At 42.6% G+C, this 20,246-nt stretch overlaps 1 protein-coding gene across 1 annotated transcript in view; it reads left to right on the top strand.

Moving 5' to 3' along the window:
• Positions 1-1,876: 1,876 nt before the first annotated feature.
• The window catches only part of LOC105731531 (zinc finger protein 252-like), a 30,054-nt gene continuing 11,684 nt past the window's right edge, over positions 1,877-20,246 (top strand). Inside the window, 3 exon segments of the mRNA XM_064384742.1 lie at positions 1,877-4,696; positions 4,838-5,004; positions 6,109-6,222. Of these exon segments, the coding sequence (XP_064240812.1) occupies positions 4,881-5,004; positions 6,109-6,222 (238 nt within the window). The 5' untranslated portion in view covers positions 1,877-4,696; positions 4,838-4,880.

Genomic DNA, 20,246 nt, shown 5'->3' on the forward strand with positions numbered 1-20,246 from the left:
GAAGTCTTCTTGTTTGGTGACTTGCGTGGAGTTATTCTGCCCACTTATGAGGCGCAGCCCTTCATCGCTGTGCCCGGCCCGGCGTGGTCCCTGCAGGCGGGCGTCACTGAACAGCGACCGCCTCCGTCGTCCACTCGGCCCTTGGGTTTGCTTTTTGGTTTACACCGCGCACCTGGGGGAGGGTGGCGGCCTTACGAGGGCGCGGGCCACACCCGCGTGGAGGCTTGCACCTGACAGCCGCTGCAGGGAGGGTGGATCTGGTTTGGAGCCGGCGGCCTAGTCCACCTTCCGATAGGCACTTCCCCAACTCCCGAAGGCCGTCCGCCTCGTCCATCCGGCGCGTGGCCCGGCCCAGACTCTAGAGGTTTCTCCGCAGGGCGGGGCTGGGGCGGCGGCGGCGAAGGCCTGAGGCTGGGGGGTGGGCCCGAGGCAAGTGCCTGCCCAGGCTGTTGGAAGCGGAGGCGGGGGGATGTGATAATTCCATAATTGCCCCGCACCAGGCAAACGCCAAGTCTGTGCAGCGCTTTGGCGAACCTCTTCACAGCCCTTGTGGGCACCGGTTCCCGCCTCACGGGGCTTCCATCCACTACGCGCGTTTTTGAGCAATGGACCTGCTGCCTGGCGCTCTATTGGCACCAATTTTTGAGAAAAAAGAAGGCTTTGTTATTTTGAGGTCGACGGCCAAGGAGACGGGAGGCACGGCTCAAATGTGTCTCCCACGTCAGGGCTTAGGTCAAACTTGATGGGTTAGGGAGGATAGGTTGGCACGCAGAAGTGCTGGCAGGAAGGTTTCAGTAGGAGGCTTTAAACTTGGCCATTTATGGCAAAGTGTGGAATGGCAGGTTTCAGCACCAGATCTTCCAGGATTATGGACCTTTCCTTTCTGAAAGCGTTCTGCCACTCAAGCTCCCGTCATGTTCCTGTCTTCTGGTCTCCTCAGGGAGGAACCATTGGTTCCGAGTTATGATTTTCCTCCTCTAGTTATGCCCAGGTCACATGACTTTCAGTTTGACCCTGCTATACGTCCTGTTACCAACAGAATAGGATCAGTTTAGGTCAGCCCTGTGGTTACACACAATTTGGTGTCACAGGATTCCCACTGCTAAGGGGCTGTGAAGTTCAGGACCAAGGTAGTTGAAATTCAGCTCTATTATTGGATTGTCCTGGATTGCTTTACCAGTTGACAGGGATCAAGCTCTGTCCCAGGAACCTTGACCTCAACAGAGAACTGTTGCTCCTAGGACCTTCACCTCAGACCTCAGTGCATCCTGGTTTTTGTTTTTTTCTTCCCTCCTCCACAACTTTTTTATTTTGCAAATGTTCATACATTCATAAAGGTTGAAAGAATAATACAATGAATACCTGCATGCCCTTCACTTAGATTTAACAGCTGATACCCTTTCTGGCACTTCCCTTCTGTGTCTCTGTCACTGTGTTTTTGCTTCAACAGCACAATGTTTATTGAGTGCTTGTGCTAAGCACTAAGTGCTGGGGCTACATCAGTGAACAAGCAGCGTGCCTAAGCCATGCCCTCCTGGACCATACATGTGAATAGGGACAGCAGGCAATATGCAGAATAAATGTAAGAATTACCTAGTGTGTCCAGAGATATAAGGGCTACAGAAGAAGGTCTGGGCGGGTGCCAGTGTGTCTGCTGGTTCACCTGGGCTACATAAGGCAGCAGCTGCCGTATCTTCCTCTGGCTCCTTCAGCTCCAAGACTAAAGGCTCCAGCTTCTCCTGTAGGACAGCAAAGGGGTTTCAGCCCATCCTGGGCTCCAGCTTGAGGTCACAGACCCCAGCTTGTCCTTACTCTTAACATATGTAATTTATGTATCTTTCATAAGTATACAGTTTTTTGTTTTTTGTTTTTTGTTTTTTTTTTTGAGACAGTTTCACTCTTGTTGCCTGTGCAATGGCATGATCTTGGCTCACTGCAACCTCTGCCTCCCAGGTTCAAGCGATTTTCCTGCCTCAGCCTTCCAAGTAGCTGGGATTACAGGTGCCTGCCACCATGCCCAGCTACTTCTTGTGTTTTCAGTAGAGACAGGGTTTCACCATGTTGGCCAGGCTGATCTTGAACTCCTGACCTCAGGTGATCCACCCGCCTTGGCCTCCCAAAGTGCTGGGATTACAGGCGTGAGCCACTGTGCCCAGCCAAGTATACAATGTGCTTATAAACAACATGCACACAGACGCACAGTCTCATAGTTGTTATGGCAAACATTAAGCTTCTACTACTGAGTCTAGGGTTACCACTGAGTACCCAGCCCACCGGTCCCTCCTGCTACGAAACTGCTCCCATCTGGTTCCTGGAGAGGGCGATCTGTAAGATCTGACTTGAGAATACTTCATCTACTGTTTCTATGCAGTCATGGAGTGGGGCTCCTGGCTCTATGGGGAGCAAGGTAGCTGGGTTGAGGGTCTTTACAGTTTCTAAAGTTATGTGAGTTCTCACATAAGAACCCTTGGTACTGAGTCATTCTTGGGTCTGACAGTGGTGTCCCCTTTGATCCATTAGAGTTAGGACCGAATAGTCACCCGCACAGTCAGATGCTGCCCTAAAGTTAATCTGTCTGCTTCTCCTACTAACATAGCTGTGGCAGCTAGTCCCTTAAGGCAGGGGGGGCCGTCTTCATGCCACCACATCTAATTGTTTGGATAGACAGGCCACCGGGCAGTGCCATGACCCTAGGACTCTGGTTAAGACTCCGATGGCTATTTCTTTCCATCGTGAATATACAAATGGAAAGGCTTGGCCATGTCTGGTAGTCCTAGAGCTGGGGCCTCAGTTAAGGCTTGCTTTACCTGTTCAAATGCCTTCTCCTGCTCAGTTCTGCAAAGGAAAGGCTCTTCCCCACACCTTTTGTGGCTTCATATAAGGGTGGCTTTGCTATCAGTGAGAAGTTTGGAATCCAGATGCGGCAAAACCTCGCTGCTCCTAAAAACTCTCTTACATGGTGCCTGCAGGTTGGGGTTGGATGCAAACAGCCTTTATCTGGGCCATACCTAGGCTCCACTTTCCTTGATTTATGCTGAATCCTAGGTATCTGACACTTCTCAGGCCGACTTGAGTCTTTTTCCTTGATACTTTATATCTGGCTTTCCATAATAAGTGGAGCAGACTTTAGAGTTGGGACTGCTAGGAGATCATCATCCATGTACTGCGATAGGACACACTCTTTTTGGGGGAGTTGAGAGCTTTAAGGTCTGTCACTAACGCGTCTCGAAAAATTGTGGCGGAGTTTTTAAACCCCTGTGGAAGTCTGGTCCCAGTGAGCTGAAAATTGCCCCATTGGAAGGCAAACAATGGTTGACTTATTGGTGCTAGGTGGAGGCAGAAAAAGGCATCTTTTAGATCTAGTACAGCAAACCAGGCTGCATTCGCCAGAATAAGTGTTATTACTGTATAAGGCTTTGGCATTACTAGGTGAATGGTAACTATAGCCCTGTTTATGGCTCACAGATCCTGTACTGGTCTGCAGTCATATACTCCTGGAATATGGGGTTTTTCTGTTGGCTTCTGCACCAGTAGGAGTGAAGTATTCCAGGGTGACTGGAGTGGCACTAGAATGCCATGACTCTGAAGTCAGTCTATGTGTTTCCATATTCCTCTAATGGCTTCTTGAGGTAGGGGGCATTGGCAAAGCTGGATGGGGGTGGCACCTGGTTTTAATTTTATTACAACTGGAGCATGATTTGCAGCCAACCCCAGTGGGTTATCTTCAGCGTAGACCTCCAGAAATTAATTTCCTAGTCTACGGTTTCCTCCTCTGGGGATATGAAGCAGGTTGGCATTTGTGTCATCTTAGCACACAGCCTCCTGCGGCACAGTTAGGGCTAGCACCATTGCCTTTGGTTGGGTGAAGTCTGAAGTCACATTCCCTTCTGGTTTAAAGGAGATTTACGCCTGTAATTTTTGGAGCAGGTCTCTTCCTAGCAAGGAGACCAGACAATTTGGGAGGTGTAGAGATTCATGCTGAACTTGCTGTCCTCCAATAACACACCTCCTCGACCAGCAAAAAGGCCTCTTCTCTGTCACTCCAGTGGCTCCAATTATAAGTGGCATATGTTTTAGTTAATGGTCCAGTTGGTTGGTTTACTACTGAATGTTCAGCACCTGTGTCTATCATAAAATCTATCTCTTGGCCCCTACCTCCATTCTGACCACAGGCTTTTTGGCCAAGTCCACTGCCAGGGTCCTGACTTTCATGTGGTGGCCTCGGGATGCTGTCATACCAGGGGCCTCAGAAAGGCCTCTCTTGAGACATGGAGAGGCATGGCAGGGAAGTGGGGAGGGGATATGGTCTCAGAGGCCATGGCTGCTTAGTTCATCCACCTTTCCTGGGGTGTTCAGGCAACTCACAATTGGGTCTCTGCTACCACAGAAGGTCTGGGCCTAGAAGTCTCAGAGCAGCTGTGGGGAGCAGAAGGTTGTTCAGGCTCCATCACCCTCGTCTCCCTGTGGCCCTGCCCACCACCTCAGGACAAGCTCAGAGACCTAGTAATGTGTCATCCAGGTGAATGGTACTCATGGAGACTCTTCCATGTGACCTCAGCCTTTTCTCTACAGGAGTCTCTTTATGAGGGACTAGTCCCAGAGGGTAGACATCTCCCTGTCTCCACCAATGTCCTCGGTTCCTGAATTGAAGTCCCTGAAACATGCTTCTCACTGTGTTTTCCTGTCCCTGGACCAGGTACAGTAGAGGTCAGGATTGGGGCACACCAAGATGAGCCAATATAGTGTCTGCCTTAAAGAGCTAACTTTAGTGAGGAAGACAGGTACATGTTCCCAGAGGAATTTTACCAGTCCTGAGCCTAGTGCCTTCTCCCTCCAGATCCTGACCTGAGGGCTGCGGCAAGATCCTGTCATTCCACATCATGGTTTCCTTTGAGGACGTGGCTGTGCTCCTCTCCCAGGAGGAGTGGGACTGTCTGATCCCTGCTCAGAGGGGCCTCTACAGGGATGTGATGCTGGAGACCTACAGGAACCTGGTCTCACTAGGTAAGTTCCCTCCCTGGGGCTCAGCTCCTGAGCTTCCTGCTCAAACAACCTTGAGGCTCAAGCTTGGGGCTCAAAGGCTCCTCACTGCCTGCTCCCAAAGACCAGACATCTTGGCCCTGGTACCATGCAGGTCTGGTCTGCACAGAGAAGGGGCCAGGTGGTACTGGGTCCCTCCCTGATTTGTTTTTGTTTTTGATAAGCAGTGTCTCACTCTGTTGCCCATCCTGGAGTGCAGTGGCGGGATCATAGCTCACTGTAACCTTGACGTCTGTGGTTGAAGAGATCCTCTCACCTCAGCCTCTCAAGTACCTGGGACTACAGTGGTGGGCCACCATGCCTGTCTTATTTTATTTTATTTTTTAAAGATAGAGTCTCCCTATGTTGCCCAGGTTGATCTCGAACTCCTAGCCTCAAGGAATCCTCCCACCTTGGCCTCCCAAAGTTTTGGAATTCCAGGCATGAGACAGCATGCCCGGTCAACCCTCCCTGATTTATGGAAGGAGAATATTATTCACTGTACACCTAGTACGTTTCTATCCCCTTGCATAAAGATAAATGCATTAAATATTAATATAAATTATAATATAAATTAATTATAAATAATTTATAATTATATATTTACAATTTGTAAATTAATTATAAATTAAAAAATAAATTAATCTTTATGCATCTTGAAGATCGGTGGTGGTAGGATACACAGTTTATAAATGAACCTGAGGCTAACAAATACTGTCATTTTCTTACGTTTACACAGCCTTTTGGTGGCAGATCTGGGATTTGGATCTGTTCAGTTTCAGAGCCCTGCTTTCCTTTCACTGGAATGTGCTCTTCCTTTTAGCCCTTCTGCTGGGCATCAACACCTCCTACTGTGAGTCCTCTCCCATGATGTGTTCAGGCCCCAGCTCTGTCCTATCTATGCCCCTCGTCCGCCCGAAAAGCTGGTTTTGACCTTTCTTCAGCTCAGGCAGAGGCCTGTGTCTTTCTCCACGGTTAGAGACCAGGTAGCAGGGAAGGTCACAACCAGCACACAGACTCGGACCACAGGTACATCTTGCCCTCTACCTGGGATGAATTTTCAGGTCTTGCTTCCCTTCTCTGGAGCAGGACTTCAAGCTTCCAAACCTGATGTCATCTCCAGGCTGGAGCAGGGGGATGAACCATGGACCTCACACGCCCTGAGAATGCAGGGGAGCTGGAGCTGGAGGCACAAGAGAGAAGGTGAGTCTGCCCCCACTCTCTGCTTCTGTGATAGGTGCTGCAGCTTTACTCACAAATCCCTTCTTTGCAAGCTCCAGACAAATTTCTTGTTATCCTCAGGCCTTTGCTTTCCTTTTTTTTTTTTTCTATCAAAAATTTCCTCTTTTCTTGCTGTTGCTTGCCTCTGTTATCTGTCCATCAGTAGGTTTGTGTTTTATTTACCCTAGAAAATGTTCTTTCAGCCCTAAAAAAGAGATCAGGTGTCCTTCCCTGGCAGCTGGCTCCCAGTCCCTTCACTTCCATGTCACCCACTCCTTAGGCTGTTTGGGAAAAACGCTAACTACATTTTTCCTCTTCTCTGACACCACAACAACAATCAACAAAGATTTCATGACCAAATGTATGGAGAGTTTTTCCCATGCACCAGGCAGCTCTAATTCAGTTCAATTCTGGTGCTCTCTTCTTGGAGATAGCCTCAAATTCCACAGGTTCAGTCTCTGAGACTCCCCTCAAGACACTAGTTGTAAGTCCGGGCTTTCCAAACTTCTGACCAACTGGATTCAAGTTGGGATTCCCATAACCCTCACTTTGGGTTCTATTAATTTGCTGGAGCAGCTCACAAAACTCAGGGAGACACTTAGATTTACCAGTTTAGGCTGGGTGTGGTGGCTCATGCTTGTAATCCCAGCACTTTGAGAGGCCAAGGTAGGCAGATCACTTGAGGTCAGGAGTTTGAGACCAGCCTGGCCAATATGGTGAAACCCCATCTCTACCAAAAAAATACAACAATTAGCCAGGCATGGTGGTGTGCATCTGTAGTCCTAGCTACTTGGGAGGATGAGGCACGAGAATCATTTGAACACAGGAGGCAGAGGTTGCAATGAGCTGAGATCATGCCACTGCTCTCCAGCCTGGGTGACAGAGTGAGACCATGTCTCAGAAAAAAGATTTACTAATTTATTATAAAGGATAAAGACAAAGAAATGTGTAGGCTGAGGTATGGGGGAAGGGGTGTGGAGCTTTCATGACCTCACTGGGTGCATCACCCTCTAGAAACCTATGCACTTAGCTATCAGCTCTCTGAACCCTGTCCTCTTAGATTTCTATAGAGGCCTTGTCATATTGGTATGATTGATTAAACCATTGGTCATGGTGATAAACTTAATCTTCAGCTCTGGTCCTCTTCTCTGAGTTTGGGACGTTGGGGCTGAGAATCCCAACCCTCTAATCATGCCTTGGTTTTACCAGTGACCAGCTTCATCCTAAAACTGTCAGTCAACATAAGCCTATGAAAAGACAGCAGTTTGGAGATTACAAGGATTTTAGGAGTTGTATGCCAGGACATAGGGATGAAGACCAAATATATATTTTATAATATCCCACAGGGCTTGCTGGCCAGCTCTGCTATCGCTGCTTGGAGATACCAGTTGGAGAGATGTTCTCTTCCAAGTTTCTCATTCCTGCTGTTATTCACTCAGAGCATCCCAGGCTGATTCTGGGTCTTGGGGAAACAGATGAACTAGAAAGGGTTTCTTCTTGTGTAGTGGGAGACCTGGGCATGTAAACACTAAGCAGAGCAGAGTCCTGGTGCTTCGTGCTGCCACGCAGCTAATGTTGGTCATTTGTGCTTGATGCAGGCCTGGCACTGTGCTGTCACAATGAATTTATGAAATTTGCCAATATCTCTGCATAATTGGTGCCCAGGATATTGAGACACAGAGAGGTTAAATTCACACAGCCGGCAAGGAACAGAACAGGGTTGGGTCCCTGGCAGATTGGTCTCAGCCCCATACTTTCATTTATCTTCTTTAAAGAAACAGCTTTATTGAGGTGTAATTAACATATAATATGTTAACAAGTATTTAAAGTATATGATTTTATGTCTTCTGACATATGTATACATATGTGAAACCATTGCCACATTCTAGAGCAAACATATCCATCCCCCCAAAAGTTTTCTCCTTCTTCATAATCTTTCACTCCTTCCCACCTTTCTCACTCCTTCCCACTTCTGTCTTGAAGCAATTACTGATTTGCTTTCTGTCACTATAAATTATATTTTCTAGAGTTTTATATGAATGGAATTATTGAGCGTGTATTCTTTTTGGTCTGGCTTCTTATACTCAACATAATTGTTTTGAGATATGTTTATGTTGTATATCAATAATTCATTGCCTTTTATTTCTGAATAATATTCTATTGTTTGAATATACTACAATTTGTTTATTCATACTCTGTTAACAGACATTTGAGTTGTTTTTGTTTTTTGGTTAATACACATAAAGCTGCTGTGAACATTGCCTTCCACTTATCTTGTACCTTCCTAAGATGTTGTGAGTTGTCAAGAATGGTTACTATTCTTGCCCTTGACCCCCAGGTGCAGTCATTTGTCCAGCATTAAGGCCAGGATTGGTTGCTTACCAGGGCTGCTGAATAGCTATCTTCCTGGCACTTCCCATTCTTACTCTCTTACATTGGAATCACCATCTATTGAATTCCCTATCTAGATATGTATTTGTTCATTTATTCCTTGTTTTGCTGACGTACACGGTCAAATACGTTGAGCCCTTTTGTGTCTGAATATGGCTTTATTCTGCCCTCATGTTTCTGAGCCCTTATGTATGAAATGTTTTATAAACTTCATATAAGTTGAATTATTCAGTCTGACAGTCATTTTTTTTAGAGTGTGTGCAGTAAAAGGTTAACATAGCAGGCCTGCACTGCCCACATCCTGCATATTCCAGAGGTCTTTAGGACTAGCTCCTTGACCAGCTCCTTGGAGGTGATCTCTAAGCTGTTGGAATATTCTGCCTGATAAGAGTATTTGAGTATACCTGGGGCCTTGGGTTTATGCTAACAATGTGATTTAAAGTGAATGCTTATTTCTGTTTGCCTGGGTCCCTGGGCCACAGTGTATCAGATTGACCCCTGAAGGGAGCTGTCAGGGTACCTGAGTGCCCCAAGTCTATGTACTAACCATTAATAAAAACCCTGGATACTAAAGCTCAGGTGAACTTCCTGGTCATCAACACTTTGCATATGTTGTCACACATGGTGGCTGGAAGAATTAAGGTCTGTCCAGGTGGCCCTACTGGAAGAGGATACCTGGAAGTACACACTTGGTCTCTCCTGGACCCTGTGTGGCATTTTCCTTTGCTGATTTTTAATTGTTTCCTTTTGTCCTAATAAACCGTGTAATTATGAGTATAAGAGTTTTTCTGAGTTCTGTGAGTCCTTCTAGTAAATAATTGAACATGAGGGTGGATTTGGGTGCTCCTCACAGAGTGCTTTGTCTGTTTAAATGTAACACAATTATTGATAAAGTTGAGATTAAGTCTGCCATCTTGCTGTTTGTTTTCTGTGTGTCTCATCTATTTCTTCTTTTTTTGTATACTTCTTATATTCTTTTGAATAAATCAAACTTTATATGTAATTTTTATGTTTCTTCTCCATTAGCTTTTTAGTTGTACATTCTTTTTTAAATGATTACTCTAATGATTAAATATGTCTCTTTGATTTACTGTGGTCTACCTTAATTTTTTTTTTTTTTTTTAAAGACGGGGTTTCACCGTGTTTGTTGGTCAGGCTGGTCTTGAACTCCTGACCTCAGGTGATCTGCCTGCCTTGGCCTCCAAAGTGCTTGGATTACAGGCGTGAGCCACCGTGCCCAGCCTTACCTTAATATTTTTACCACTTCTTGAAAAATGCAAGATCCTTACAATTCCTTTTGTCCCTCTCCAGCCTTTCATTATTATTGTCACTTATTTTGAACTACCTACTTTGAAACCTCACTAGAGTTTATTCTATTGCTGTTTGTGACAGTAAATATTCATTTAGATTTACTCTTTCTAGTGTTCTTCACTCCTTTCTGCAATTCTGTACTTCTATCTAAGATCATTCTTTTCAGTTTGAAAAACTTAACCTTTAGTATTTCTTGTATTTAAGTTGGCATTATTCTCTGAGCTTTTGTTGGTCTGAAAATGTCTTTATTTTCCTTTCTGATTTTTTTCTCCTTTATTCTATGGATATGGTGTATTAATTGATTTTTGGATGCTAAACAAACCTTCCATTTCTGGGATAAATCCCACTCAGTAATGGTGTATAATTTTTTTTATATATAGTGCAATTTGATTTGCTAGTACTTTGTTGGGGAATTTTGTGTCTGTATTCATCAGAGATGCTGATCTGTTGTTTTGTCTGTTTTTAATATTAGGGTACTACTGTTTTCACTGAATGAATTGGGAAGTGTTCTCACTTGTTTTTTGGAAGAGTTTGTGAAGAATTGCTTTTAAGCCTTTTTTTATTCTCTAGTTCATTAATTTCTGTTATATTTTTTATTTTATACTTTCTGCTTGATTTGGGTTTAGTTTTGTTTTTTTCATTTTCTCCAGTGTTTTAAGGTAAAAGGTTAGGTTGTTGATTTGTTCCCTTTTTAAAATAATGTAGGCATTGAGGGAGGGTCCATGATGGCTGAGTACAGAGAGCTCCGGTCTGCAGCTGTCAGTGAGACCAACGCAGAAGATGGGTGATTTCTGTATCTCCAACTGAGATACCCAGTTTATCTCATTGGGACTGCTTAGGCAGTGGGTGCAACCCACGGAGAGCGAGCAGAAGCAGGGTGGAGCATTGCTTCACCCAGGAAGTGCAAGGAGCTGGGGAACCACCCTCCCCAGCCAAGGGAACTGTGCTACTGTGCACACTGTGCTACTGTGCTACCCAGCCTGGGTACTATGCTTTTTCCACAGTTTTTGCAATCTGCAGATCAGGAGATTCCCTTATGAGCCTACACCACCAGGGTTCTGGGTTTCAAGCACAAAACTGGGCAGCTGTTTGCGCAGGCACCGAGCTAACTGCAGGAGTTTTTTTCATACTTCAGTGGCACCTGGAATCCTAGTGAGACAGGACCATTCACTCCCTTGGAAAGGGGGCTGAAGCCAGGGAGCCAAGTGGTCTCACTCAGCAAGTTCCACTCCCATGGAGCCCAGCAAGCTAAGAGCCATTCTCACTGCCAGCACAGCAGTGTGGAGTTGACCTGGGATGATCAAGCTTGCGGGGGGAAGGGGCATCTGACATTACTGAGGCTTTATAGTAGGCAGTTTTCCCCTGACAGTGCTAAGGAGACTGGGAGGTTTGGACTGGGTGGAACACCACAGTGCGGCAAAGTGGCTGAGGCCAAACTGCTTCTTTAGATTCCTCCTCACTATGCAGGGTGTCTCTGAAGGAAATACAGCAGCCCCAGTCAGGGGCTTACAGATAAAGCCCTCATCTCTCTGGGACAAACCACTTGAGGGAAGGGGCAGCTGTGGGTGCAGCTTCAGTGGACTTAATCCTTCCCGCCTGGCTCTGAAGAGAGCAGCCGATCCTGACAAGGAGGATTCTTCTAGCATAGCACACCAGCTCTGCTAAGGGACAGACTGCCTCCCCAAGTGGGTCCCTGACCCCCATGCCTCGTGACTGGGAGAGACTTCTTAAAAGGGATTGACAGACACCTCATACAGGAGAGCTCCGGATGGCATCAGGCCAGTGCCCCTCTGGGATGAAGCTTCCAGAAGAAGGAGCAGGCAGCAGTCTTAGCTGTTCTGCAGCCTCCACTGGTGATACCCAGGCGAACAGGGTCTGGAGTGGACCGCCATCAAACTGCAGCAGACCTGCAGAAGAGGGGCCTCACAGTTAGAAGAAAAACAAACAGAAAGCAACAATGACAACATCGGCAAAAAAGAACTCCCCACAAAAACCCCACCCAAAGATCATCAGCCTAAAACATCAAAGGTAGATAAATCCTCAAAGATGAGGAAGAACCAGTGCAAAAACAGAAAATTACCATCCTTTAAAATTAAAGGATATTCAGGACTTGAATTCTTCTCATTCTTCTCATTACCTCATAGCGCTTATTCTAAAAGTGACCATATAATTGGAAGTAAAACACTCCTCAGCAAATGCAAAAGAATGGAAATCATAACAGCCTCTCAGACCAAAGTGCAATCAATTAGAACTCAGCATTAAGAAACTCACTCAAAACTGCTAGGGATTGTCTTGATTATACAGGCTCTTTTTTGGTTCCGATGAAATTTAAAGTAGCTTTTTCTAATTCTGCAAAGAAAGTCAATGGAAGCTTGATGGAAATAGCACTGAATCTATAAGTTACTTTGGGCAGCATGGCCACTTTCACAATATTGAGTCTTCCTATCCATGAGCATAGAATTTTTTTCCATTTGTTTGTCTCTGTCTAATTTCCTTGAGCAGTGGTTTGTAGTTCTCTTTTTTAAAGAGAAAGTGGCCATGCTGCCCAAAATAACTTATAGATTCAGTGCTATTTCCATCAAGCTTCCATTGACTTTCTTTGCAGAATTAGAAAAAAGCTACTTTAAATTTCATAGAAACCAAAGAAGAGCCTGTATAACCAAGACAACCCTTAGCAAAAAGGACAAAGCTGGAGGCATCACGCTACCTGACTTCAAACTATACTACAAGACTACAGTAACTAAAACAGCATGGTACTGGTACCAAAACAGATAAATATATAGACCAGTGGAACAGAGCAGAGACCTCAGAAATAATACCACACATCTACAACCATCTGATCTTCGACAGACCTGACAAAAACAAGCAATGGGGAAAGGATTCTTTATTTATTAAATGGTACTGGGAAAACTGGCTAGCCATATGCAGAAAACAGAAACTAGACCTCTTCCTTACGCCTTATAGAAAAATTAAGATGGATTAAAGAGTTAAATGTAAAACCCCAAACCATAAAAACCCTAGAAGAAAACCTAAGCATACCATTCAGGACATAGGCATGGCCAAAGACTTCATGACTCAAACACCGAAAGCAATTGCAATAAAAGCCAAAATTGACAAATGATATCTAATTAAACTAATGAGCTCTGTACAGCAACAGAAACTATCATCAGAGTGAATAGGCAACCTAGAGGATGGGAGAAGATTTTTGCAATCTACCCATTTGACAAAGGTCTAATATCCAGAATCTACAAGGAACTTAAACAAATTAACAAGAAAAGAACACAACGCCATCAAAAAGTAGGCAAAAGATATGAACAGACACTTACCAGAAGAAGACATTTATGTGGCCAACAAACATATGAAAAAAAGCTCATTATCACTGGTCATTAGAGAAATGCAAATCAAAACCACAATGAGATACCATCTCATTCCAGTCAGAATGGCGATTATTTAAAAGTCAGGAAGCAACAGATGCTGGTGAGGCTGTGGAGAAGTAGGAGTGCTTTTACACTATTGGTGGGAGTGTAAATTAGTTCAACCATTGTGGAAGACAGTGTTGTGATTTCTCAAGGATCCAGAACCAGAAATACATTTGACCCAGCAATCCCATTACTGGGTATATACCCCCAAAGGATGTAAATAATTCTGTTATAAAGACACATGCACACGTGTGTTTGTTGCAGCACTATTTACAATAGCAAGGACTTGGAACCAATCCAAATGCCCATCAATGATAGACTGGATAAAGAAAGTGTGGCACATACACACCATGGAGTACTATGCAGCCATGAAAAAGGATGAGTTCATGTCCTTTGCAGAAACATGGATGAAGCTGGAAGCCATCATTCTCAGCAAACTAACACAGAAACAGAAAACAAAAAACTGTATATTCTCATAAGTGGGAGTCAAACAGTGAGAACACGTGGATACAGGGAGGGGAACACCACACACTGGGGCCTGTCGGTGGGTAGGGGGGAAGGGGAGGGCAAGCATTAGAACAAATACCTAATGCATGTGGGCTTAAAACCTAGATGACAAGTTGATAGGTGCAGCAGACCACCATGGCACATGTATACCTATGTAACAAACCTGCACATTCTGTACATGTATCCCAGAACTTAAAGTAAAATTTCAAAAAAAATTCTAAAATTAAAAAAAAAAAAACCTTTAAAAAATGTAAGCATTGACAGCTACAAATTTCTCTCTAAGCACTGGTTTAGCTGCATCCAGCAAGTTTTGATACATTGTATCTTCCTTTTCATTCATCTCAAAGTATTTTCTAATTTTGCTTGCTATTTCTTGTTTGACCCATTGGTTATTTAGTACTTTGTTGCTTAATTTCCACATATTTGTGAGTTTAGCAAATTACTTCCTGTTACTAGTTTCAGTTTCATTCCATTGTGTTTGGAGAGCATAATGACAAGAAAACTTGTACAATTTCAGTCTTTATAAACTTATTGAGGCTTGTTTTATGGCCTAGCCTATGATCTGTCCTGGAAAATATTACATGTGCTTGAGAAAAATGTATATTCGGTGGTTGTTGGGTGGAGTATTCTCTAACAGCTATATGTTTGTTAAGTCTTGTTTGTATATAGTGTTCTAAATCTTCTACTTTTGTCCCTCAGTATCCATGGGGACTTGGTTCCAATAACCCCTGAAAATACAAAACTCCACAGATGCTCAAGTCCTTTATATAAAATGGTGTAATATTTTCATATAACCTATGTATATCCTCCTATATACTTTAATATAATGTAATTGCTATGTAAATAGTTGTTATATTGTATGATCTGGGGAATAATGACAAATCTGTATATGCTCAGGACAGATGCAACCATGGTTTTTGTTTAATTTCCAAATTTAAAAAAATCTCTGGTTACTTGAATCCATAGATACAGAATGTCTGTTTTCACACTGCTATAAAGATCTACCTGAGACTGGGTAGTTTATAATGGAAAGAGATTTAATTGACTCACAGTTCCACATAGCTGGAGAGGCCTCAGGAAACTCATGGAAGAAAGTGAAGGGGAAGCAAGGCATGTCTTACATGGCAGCAGCAGTGGGCAGGGAGGGTGGACTTTTCAAGCACTTTAGCCATCAGATCTTGTGAGAACTCACTATCACGAGGACAGCGTGGGGGAACCACCCGTATGATCCAGTCATCTCCCACCAGACTTGACTTGAGCATCTTCCTCCCTCAACATGTTGTGATTACGATTTGAGATGAGATTTGGGTTGGGGACACACAGCCAAACCATATCACCTAGATACAGAGGGCCAACTGTATTTCCTTGTTGATCTTTGGGTTAGATTTTCTATCCAAATTGAAAGTGGGGTTTGAGGTCTCTGAGAACTGTTGTTTGAACTGTGTATTTCCCCCCAATTCTTTCAACCTTTCATTGCACATACTTTGAAGCTCTGTTGTTAGCTCTTTATATGTTTACAATTGTTATAACTTATGAATTGACCCTTATATTGTTATAAAGTGTCCCTCTTTATCTCTGGTAGCATGTTATGTTTTAAAGTCTATTTTGTTGTATTAGCATAACCACTCCAGCTTTCTTATGGTTGCTATTTGCATGACACAGAGAGTATCTTACTTGATTTATGATATTTCAACTTCACCATGGTGCAAAATCATTCTGATTTTCACTTTCAGTACAGTAGTCAGTCAATTGCATGAGATATTTAACATTTTACTATAAAATAGGCTTTGTATTAGATTATTTTGCCCAACTGTAGGCTAATGTAAATGTTCTCAGCATGTTTAATGTAGCCTAGACTAAGCGATGATGTTTGATAGGTTAGGTATATTAAATGCATTTTGACTTATTAGTCCATTTTCACACTACTATAAAGAAATACTGGCTAATTTGTAAAGGAAAGAGGTTAATTGGCTCACAGTTCTGCAGGCTGTACAGGGAGCATACCGGCTTCTGCTTCTAGGGAGGCTTCAGGAAACTTACAGTCATAGTGGAAGGTGAAGGGGAAGCAGGCACATTTTACATGGCTGGAGCAGGAGGAAGAGATACAGGGAGGAGGTGCCACACACTTTTAAACAACCAGATATCACAAAAACTCTCACAAGAACAGCACCAGGGGGATGATGCTAAGCCATTCGTGAGAAACTGCCCCATGATGCACTCACTTCCTACCAGGTTCCACCGTCAGCATGAGATTTGGGTGGGGACATAGATCCAAACAAAATCAACTTACGATATGTTCAACTTACATTGGGTTTTTCAGGACGTAACCCCATTGTAAGTTGAGGAGCATCTGTTTATCTTTTTCCATTTTTTTACTTCCAGTCCCTTTATATCTGTGAATCTAAAGTGTATTTCCTATAGACGGCATATAGTTGGATATTGTTTTTTAATTCACTGTGACTCTTTCTGCCTTATTTTCTTGTTTCTTTTTTTTCTTTCTGCCTTTTCTTTGAATTGTTTAGTCACATTTATTGTTATTTTTGTAGTTGGGTTTACAACTGCCATTTTGTTCTTTGTATTTTGTATATCTCATGTCTTTTCTGTTCTACCATTCCTCCTTAATTTTTTTCTTTTGCATTGAGCAGATTTTATTTTATTTTTGTTTTTAGAGTCAGGTCTTGCTCTATTTCCCAGGCTGGAGTGCAGTGGCCTGATCATGGCTCTCTGTAGCTTTGAACGCCTGGCTGAAGGGATCCTCCCTCTTCAGCCTCCCAAGTAGCTGGCAATACAAGTGTGTGCCACTGTACCTGGCTAAGTGTGTGTGGTTTTTTTTGTTTTTGTTTTCAATTTTATGTTTAGAAACAGGGTCTTGCTATGTTGCCCAGGCTAGTCTCAAATTCCTGGCCTCAGGTGATGCTCCTGCCTCAGCCTCCCAAGTGACTGGGATTATAGATGTAAACCCCCATGCCCAGCTGCATTAAGTACAATTTTTCTATTATAACATTTAAAAAAGTAAACAACAACAACAACAACAAAAATTTTAAATTACTTTACTGGTATTTTCACTTTTTGAAAGTTATTTTTTAATGACTACTCTAGAGCTTATGGTGGAAATAGATGCTTGGCATCACAAAGAAAAATTAGCACAGAGACAAAGGATCTTTCAGCAACACAATTTTTACTTCCTGGACCGCAGGAAGGGCACTCTTGCTAGCCATTTTGCCACAAGAGTACAATGAACAGAAGAAAACACACATTTATCCCTTATGCATTTGGGGTCGTCCTTACTGCTGTGTCTGATCTTTGTTGGCTGGAACTAGACCTCACAATTTAAACTAAAACCCAATTGGCTAATAACTTAAAACTTTTCTAAATGGGTAAAAGCAATGGAGAGCTGGGACATGCCTGTGAGCACATCTAGCACAGATATCTTGGTTAAAGTACAAGGACATAGAATGTACTACGTGCCTGTAAGCATGGCATGTTTAAGAGCTACATAGGATAGGGCTTAACAAAGTTATTAGCACACTTATTCTTTAACAAGAGAGGAAACTTTAAAAAGGAGCTTTTCTACTCACAACTTACCATATACATTTTATCCGAATTTACTTTTGATTTATACTAACAAAACCCAGTGAGATATAGAATTGTTACTCACGTATAGCTCTATTTATTATTCCTCCTTTGTGTACTGTTATACAATTATATCTGTTTGTTATAAACCCTTTAATACATTTTTATAATTTTTACTTTATATAATTTTATGTCAATTATGGAAACAAATAAGAGCAAGTATATGTTGGTAAAGTTTTTAATGGTTACTTTCTTACTTTCTTATTTACCATTTATGGTTTTCTTCATATATTCCTGTACATTCAGTTTCTTTTTTTTTTTTTTTTTTGAGACAGAGTTTCACTCTTGTTACCCAGGCTGGAGTGCAATGGCTCGATCTTGGCTCACCACAACTTCCGCCTCCTGGGTTCAAGCAATTCTCCTGCCTCAGCCTCCTGAGTAGCTAGGACTACAGGCGTGCGCCACCATGCCCAGCTAATTTTTGTATTTTTAGTAGAGATGGGGTTTCACCATGTTGACCAGGATGGTCTTGATCTCTTGACCTTGTGATCCACCCACCTCGGCCTCCCAAAGTGCTGGGATTACAGGCGTGAGCCACCGCGCCCGGCCTTCATTCACTTTCTTATTTACCATTTATGGTTTTCTTCATCTATTCCTGTACATTCAGGAAATGTCTGCTGTCATTTCCTTTGTCCAGTACAGCTCTGCTCTCATCCACCTCCTTTGTGCTGTTGTCATATATAATAAATTTTATATCTTAAAGCCTAAACAATATAATTATATAAAGTCGATTTCTATAATTGCTTTTTGAATTAGTTAAGAGAGATTAAAAACATACATTTATACTGTCTTGTATAATTACAGAATTAACTTTATCTTTGTTCTTTGTGTTTTGGGTGGGTTCTCGTTTCTATCTGGGTTTACTTGCTTTCAACCTGAAGAATTTTCTTTGGTATTTTTTGTAGGGTGGGTGTGCTAGCAATAAATTCTCTGCTTTTGTTTTTCTGGTGATGCCTTTCTTTCATCTTCACTTTTGAAAGATAATTTGCTGGACAGAATTTTTTTTTTTTGGGAGATAGTCTCACTCTATTGCCCAGACTGGAGTACAGTGGTGCAGTCTTGACTCACTGCAGCTGGGTTTAAGTGATTCTCCTGCTTCAGCCTCCTGAGTAGCTGGGATTACAGGTGCATGCCACCACACTCAATTTTTTTTTTTTTTTTTTTTTTTTTTTTTTTGTATTTTTAGTAGAGATGGGGTTTTACCACGTTGGACAGGCTGGTCTGGAACTCCTGCTCAGGTGATTCACCCACCTTGGCCTCTCAAAGTGCTGGGATTACAGGTGTGAGCCACTGCACCCAGCCAGGTTAGAAAATTCTAAGTTGAGAGTCTTTTTCTTTTAGTACTTTGTATATGTTATCCATTGTCTTCTGACCTCCAATAGTTCTGATGAGAAGTCTGCTCTTTATCATATTTGGGTTCCCTTGTACATGTTGTTTTTCTCTTGCTTTCAGTATTTTCTCCTTGTCATTGACATTTGACATTTTTACCATGATGTTTCTGGGTGTTGGTATCTTTGTGTTTATCCTACTTGGAGTGTTTTGGACCTCTTGGATGTGCAGTTTAATGTTTTTCAGCAAATATCAGAAGTTTTCAGCCATTATTCAAGTATTTTTTAAATTGTGGCAAAAATATATAACATGAGGATTAGTCTACCTTCTTAAACATTTTTAAGTGCACAATATAATAGCAAAATGCTGTACAGCAGATCTTTAGAACTTTCTCAAAACCTTGCATGACTGAAACCTTGTACCTACTGAATAGTAACTCCCAATTTTTCCCTCTCACCAACCCCTGGCAGCCACCCATTGTACTTTCTGTTTCTATGAGTTTGACTATTTTAGATACCTCATATAAGTGGAACTATACAATATTTGTCCTTCTATGACTGTCTTATTTCACTTAGCATAATATCCTCTGGGTTCATTTATGTATTAGCATATGACAGGATTTTCTTCTACAATATTTTCTGGCTGAATATTTCATTATATGGCTATACCAGATTTTCTTTATACATCCATCTGTTGATGGACATCTAGGTTGTTTCCACCTCTTGGCTATTGTAAATAATGCTGCAATGAACATGGGAATGCAAACATATCTTGAGGATTCTGGTGTCAGTTCTGTATAATTATCCAAAAGTGGGATTGCTGAGTAATATGATTGTTCTATTTTTTTAATTTTTAAAGAAACCTCTGCTTTGTTTTCCATGGCTGTGTCATTTTACATTTCTACCAGCACATTATCACCAATACTTGTTATTTTTCAGGTTTAAAAAAAAAATAGCCATTCTGACGTGTGTAGTGATACCTCATTGTGGTTTTCATTTGCATCTTCCTGACGATGTTGAGCATCTTTTCATATATTAATACCTGTTGACCATTTGTGTGTCTTCTTGGAGAAAAAACTTGGCCCATTTTTAAAAAATGAGGTCTTGCTCTATTGTCCAACCAAGAGTATAGTGGTGCTGTCATGGCTCGCTGCACCCTTGACCTCCTCTGCTCAATAAATATCTTTACATCTCACAGTTCTTGAGGCTGGAAGTCCAAGATTGTGATGCCAGCATGATGAAGTTCTAATGAAGGCCCCTTCTGAATTGCATACTGCCAACCTCTTGCTATGTCCTCACTTGGCAGAGGGCAAAAGCCTCTGAGGTCTCTTTTATGAGGGCACTAGTCCCAATTATGAGGAATCTGCCTGTATAATCACCTCCCAATAGCCCCACCTCCCAATATCATCACCTTGTT

This window comes from Aotus nancymaae, unplaced genomic scaffold (assembly GCF_030222135.1).
Source record: "Aotus nancymaae isolate 86718 unplaced genomic scaffold, 86718_ANA_hifiasm-v0.15.2.pri h1tg000036l, whole genome shotgun sequence".
Lineage (NCBI taxonomy): Eukaryota > Metazoa > Chordata > Mammalia > Primates > Aotidae > Aotus > Aotus nancymaae.